General features: G+C 29.9%; 1 protein-coding gene across 1 annotated transcript; it reads right to left on the bottom strand.

Moving 5' to 3' along the window:
- Window positions 1-4,557: 4,557 nt before the first annotated feature.
- On the bottom strand, window positions 4,558-5,518 carry LOC149534058 (citrate-binding protein-like). Its single transcript, XM_089805966.1, has 3 exons — window positions 5,463-5,518; window positions 5,007-5,103; window positions 4,558-4,938 (listed from the first exon to the last, which is right to left on the bottom strand). Exons 1-3 carry the CDS (start codon window positions 5,516-5,518, stop codon window positions 4,558-4,560), a joined length of 534 nt encoding a protein of 177 aa, XP_089662092.1.
- Between the last annotated feature and the right edge of the window lie 320 nt (window positions 5,519-5,838).

Genomic DNA, 5,838 nt, shown 5'->3' with positions numbered 1-5,838 from the left:
AAAAATAATCTCATTTTAAAAGAACAAATTTTTTTTAAGGAATGTAGATAAGTTTGTCACAAAAACAAATAAAATCACTTCCCTTTTTTTAAATTTATTTTTAAAAAACTTCTAAAACAAGTACTAATTGGTAAAATTGTTTATTTTCATTTAAAAAAACCCTAAACCATGTCATCAAACTACATTTCAATAACTTATTACCATTTAAATATTAATAAATTAAATAAAATCAAATGCATCAACATTTATTCATGCTAGACTAAGTGATGTGTGATATGATGCATGGATTATCCGTCTATCCCATTTTGAGAGGCTAACTCTCTCTACCTCAGCCACACCCTCACCTTTGACACCTACAGACACTCAAACACTTACAAACATAAGGAGTTAGTATCCATCAGTTGATAATAAAACATGATATATGAACATCATAAATATAATGCATACATATACATCAAAGTATGAACTTAACTCATGTCTACATAATATCATAAACATGATTGTAAAATGTCTTAACCATTTGTTTAACATAACTTAAAAAAACATTTAATAGCATTAATTCAAATGAAAAGATTAATCCAATCCAATAATTATTCTAGCAAGTTTAAAATAGTTGACCTTGTCAAAATAACAAGGTTTTCACCTGATTGCCATGTAGGCACAAAAAATGTATTCATATGATGAGTTGTGAGAGAAAGGAAGAGAGAGGTGGAATTTATGTATGGCAAGGATTTGGTTACATCTTTGTATGACAGTAGGTTTCCTCATTCCAATGACAAAATACCCAACTATGTAGATCCTAAACTACGGGAAGAACATATAGTTAGCCCCTAGAATCTTAATAAATTTCCAAAACTATGGTTCCTTGGCTTTAGATGAGAATGGTGTTTTAGTCCATTTGCTAGGATTTTGAAGATAACTATTTATATTTCATCAATTATTTGTATGGGTATGCTTCTCATCATCGACAATTATCTTAGCTTTTGTACTAGTTTTTCTCCAATGCCCTTTATTCGTAAATTGGTCATGTGATTTATGAATGATATAGTCTAGACATGACAAGTTGCAAGAAAAGAAAATTCTTCTTTAATTGAATAGTGTATATAGATCTATTTAGTCTAGAAAAATATTAACCTCTTTATGACTATCATCTTTAAAGAATTTTGATTTTTTCTACAAATAATTAACATATCAAGACCTCTTCAATCTAAGGAATACATTAGGGGAAAGGACCTAGTAGCCATTTTGGCTAACTTCATGCACCTACAATTCTTGAACTATATGTCAAATTTTTTTGTATTTTTGTGGATTTTTGTAGGTAAGTGAGAGCCTTAAGCTGATCTTTTACCTTTCCCACATTTACAAAGCTTTTTGTAAAAATTGGAAGAGTGCGAGTTGGTCTAAAAGTATCATTTTAAAACATTCACTCGAAACCCATAATGTTCATCCCATAATAGGCACTGACCAAAAAAATTGTATTTTTACAAAAATGAACCAATCAACAACCATGAAAGATAAAACAATGATCAACTATCAGTATATATGTATCAAAAAGATCGAGAAAAAAATACTTTGTGCCAACATTAAATTTGTGAGTTGCATTATTTTCATTGACCATATATTTGAAGACTTCAATCAATTTATTACCATGTGAGGATCATTAATGAGATGTTTTACCTTTGAGGTGTTAGCAAAGGCTATTTGGTCTTAACATTTGATCCAAATGTTTTCTTTTGGTTTATCCTTTTTTAGTGACCATGCAAAATTTGTTTGGAGCTAATAATTCATACTAGTTGCTATGTTTAATTCCAATTGGTTCCTTTATATTGAATATAATGGTGAGTGATCCAAGCCTTACAACAATATGGACTAGCAATTTGGGAAAGTAACCATATAGAAATTTTTAGATAGCTCAATTGCGACCTAACATATGATTAATGGTTTAAAAATGAGGATGTGGGCCATTACTATTTTTTCAAATAGACCTCCTTTAATTTTATAATGTAATGCATAACAATAATTATGTAATATAAAATGGCTCTATACGACGAAACCTACATAGTCATATGTCTTATAAGTTTATGATACATTCAATCTTTAATTCATTTTTATCCCTACTTTGACATCACCCAACCACTAGATCTTGATGAAATTGACATTCTTTTTCCCTTTAAATTGTTTTTTGTGTTGTAATCATCACTAATAAACCTTGCTTGATACAATTTGATAATACCTCAAATTTGTACCATTGTAGCTTTTTGAAAGATCACATGACTTTTCTAAATTAGAACTTATATTTTTAGCGTCTTATAATTCCTTATTAATCCACACTTCCTAGAAAATTAATCTTATGATTTTATTTCCATTAGTACATTTAAATTTTAAAAAACAACTCATATTTAAACACACACAAAAAAGTTTTGTGAATTTATATTAGTCACTTGTCTTCTATTTTATTAAATATTTTGACTAATATGCAAGAGCCTACAACACAACAATAAATTGTGGCACTCTTACAGAAGAAGTCTAAGGTTCAATTCTATGCACACTTAATAAATAAAAATAAAAATAATGAATTACAACACATAATAATTAATTGTATCTTCGGTGTCTTACTGATCAAAATAAAAAAAATTATCGAATTATTATATTTAAAAATTGTGTCACATTATTTTTACTAAGTACACATATTTATTTTAAAGAATTTTTAATATTTTCTACTTGTTTTTATTTATTCAAACCTTTTTCTTATTTTAGTTTCTTCATCTTTTTTCACATTGGAAAAAATATAGTTATATATTAGAAATCTATTGTCGTTTTACTCTTGTAAAAAATAACATTATAATAATAATTAATAATATCTTGATAGAATAAATTCTAACCTTTCATAATAAAAATTATTAAGGTCTTTTCCACATGCAAAGTAATATTTTAATATTTTAAATTCTTTTATAACTTTTTGATATTTTAAAATTAATATTTTCATTTAAGAAAAAAATTAAGAATCTTGGGTATAGCCAATTATAAAATGGTTTATTGTCCCATTGTGTAGTTAGGAACTACAAAAGTGAATTTTATATGTAATAATAAAAGTGAACTATACACAAATGAAAAAATTTGACATTATATAAAAGCTACAATTGCTATAGGTGAAATTGAAGGACACGGTCCCACATTTACAATAGTCTCCAATGTCTTCTATTTGATTCACTACTCCAAAGGAAAAATAATCGATACAATATTAGTAGATAGGAAAAAGAATCTATACAATTAATCTTGCAATAATTTTGAGTATGTGAAGTTACTGGCACACCCATTTTGAAAGTACTATAAACTAAATTATCCCCTTTCTTCAATACATAATTGTTTTTGTTGCTTATCAATTATAGCCCTTTATGTTCTACAGGTACACACCTAATGATCAAGAAGATGAAACAATAGAGGATTTATAGTTACAAATAAGAACAATTTTTTGTGTCTTGCCATGCATTTAGGAGGGCATACAAAAACTATGATAGAACATTATTATAACTTTAGCTCTTTCAAAATGGACATTACAAGAATGGATTATATATGCTATATGTTTAGAGATTGATGCTTTAATACACTTATATTTTTTTTATGTAAATCTTTGTTTATGCTTTCAAATCAAATACCTATCGACGTAACCCTTGCACGTTCTTTAGATGCAAGTGCTAGTTATTATTTTATGTTAAGCTAGAGTATCTTTGAACCCAAAACCTCTGAGATTAATGACTCACTATTTACCATTATATTATACACTATTGCCTAAAAATTATATAATATTTATTCATTATTATTGAATCTGAAGGTACGCTAAGTCTAAGAGACTAGAAGGTATGCGAAGTCTAAGGCCCCGTTTGGTTGCTGGCATAGGAATAGAAAATTAGAATGAGACTGGAAATGAGGAATGGGAATAGAAATAGGCAATTCCAATCATGTTTGGTGCACTTGGAATTTGAGTGGGAATATGTTAATCTATTGTTTGGTTGTACAAAAATAGAATAGGAATAAGGTTAAGTTTTGTATTTTTAAAAACATTTTTCCTAAATTTTTTTTAATTTATTATTTTTTTAGTTAATTCATTTTCATTTTTATTTTTTTAAACAAATAGATATAATTTAAAAAAATTTAACAAAAAAAATTCAAAAAGTAAAAGTTAAAAAAAAAAAAATTCAAAAAATAAAATAAAATTTATTATTATTATTTTTTTAATTTAAAATATATATATATATATATAATGAAAAATCGGAATGGGAATGGAAATGGCCTATTCCAATAACAGATATTTTTTGGCATAGACATATGCTCATTTTAGGGGCAAAATTGGAATATGTCTTCTTATTCCCAATTCCGATTGAGCTTACCAAACAGCGAATATAAAACATATTCTAATTTCGTTTTCCTATTCCACTTATATTCGAGCAACCAAATGGGGCCTAAGAGACTAGAAACTAGGAAAAGATTACAAACGCAAGATAACAGACTCCAAATACCCGTTGCTGCAAACAATGGACGATTTGGATTGAGTTAAAACTATTTGCTCCAAACTTTGACCTTTCTCCAACGGGATTCCATGCAAGACGAAGAATCCGTCTGAGTATACACTCCAAATTTGAAAGCATGGACGGCAGGACCTGAATCATCAATTACTAACTTCTCCTCCTCCCCAATAAACACGTGCACTTTCCCTTTGTCTGCGTTGTGGATAACGTTTAGATGAATCCAACGGTCGTAAATGTTAGTCGCCACCACTTCCTGCTGGTAATTCTTTAGCATCGCCTCGTAAACATGCAACATGAACGCTGTAGCACGTTGCGTGCCGCCAAAAATCTGCATGACGCACGCTCCAGTCGTCACCCGTGGAACATAAACCTCGCCCTCAAACTGCCACACGCCACTTGTGTACCCATATCCCTGCACTACCCAATTACTTTAATTTTAAAAAACACATAACATACTTTAATCAAATCTAAATAACTAACCTTGATGCCGATTTCTGTCCTGGCTTTGGTTTTGCTCTCGCGTGAATAGGGTTTGTCATTTTTGTAAACCCACATTGAATGGACACCCTTAACGAAGCTGTAACGCTGGGATACCTTTTTATCATATGGTTTTTCTATTTCAATGTTTGCTTAAGTTAAGTTGTGCTGAGTGAATCCCTGAGTTGGTGACGCTGTTGATCCACTTCCTACAAAAATCAGAAGCCCACAAACGAGAAAAAAATATCTTTGCCATCAATTAATTTCAGAGATTGCAATTAGAGAGTCTATAAACTAGATGCAATATTCTCCTTATCTACAGGAAGAAGCCATTCCATTGCAATTTTTATAATCTCAAGTAGCTGTGGAGCGTGTGGGACAAGGCATCGTAGAGGCATAGTAAAATGACAACGTAGATATGGACAATCAAATTATTTCGATTACCGTAAAGTGTGTTACCTGACCAACGTGTAAAGTGATGGTGCTTGATTTTTACTTATGCAGGTTGCTGCCATGAAAACTTCATAATCCTTTTAATAAAATGGGGTGCATATAAAGACGTTCGAAACCCTATCATAATAGTGATCTCCATGACAAGAAGGCAGCTGAGTAATAAAACCTGGACTACTGATTTGGAGTTTTTGCTTTGTACATGACTAACAAGTATATTACATACTCGAGCTATGTGATTGTCTGCTAAGAACAAAGCTGCACAGGTGGTACTCATGAATAGAAAACCCGTGACACGGGAAAAGGAAAGATTCTATTAACGAAAGCTATTAATTAGGTAATATAGAAACGTAGAATGAAAACTGTTTCGGTTAAGAAGATATAT

This window comes from Cupressus sempervirens, chromosome 10 (genome assembly GCF_028749045.1).
Source record: "Cupressus sempervirens isolate cs-2001-9-10 chromosome 10, ASM2874904v1, whole genome shotgun sequence".
Taxonomy (NCBI): domain Eukaryota; kingdom Viridiplantae; phylum Streptophyta; class Pinopsida; order Cupressales; family Cupressaceae; genus Cupressus; species Cupressus sempervirens.
This window is presented reverse-complemented; position numbering and strand designations above follow the sequence as displayed.

Coding starts and splice junctions, on each gene's coding strand:
- LOC149534058 (XM_089805966.1), bottom strand. CDS start 5,518: ATGGCAGCAACCTGCATAAGTAAAAATCAAGCACCATCACTTTACACG. Junction 5,104..5,462: donor TCACTTTACACGTTGGTCAG/GTAACACACTTT, acceptor CCAGCGTTACAG/CTTCGTTAAGGGTGTCCATT. Junction 4,939..5,006: donor GGACAGAAATCGGCATCAAG/GTTAGTTATTTA, acceptor TGGGTAGTGCAG/GGATATGGGTACACAAGTGG.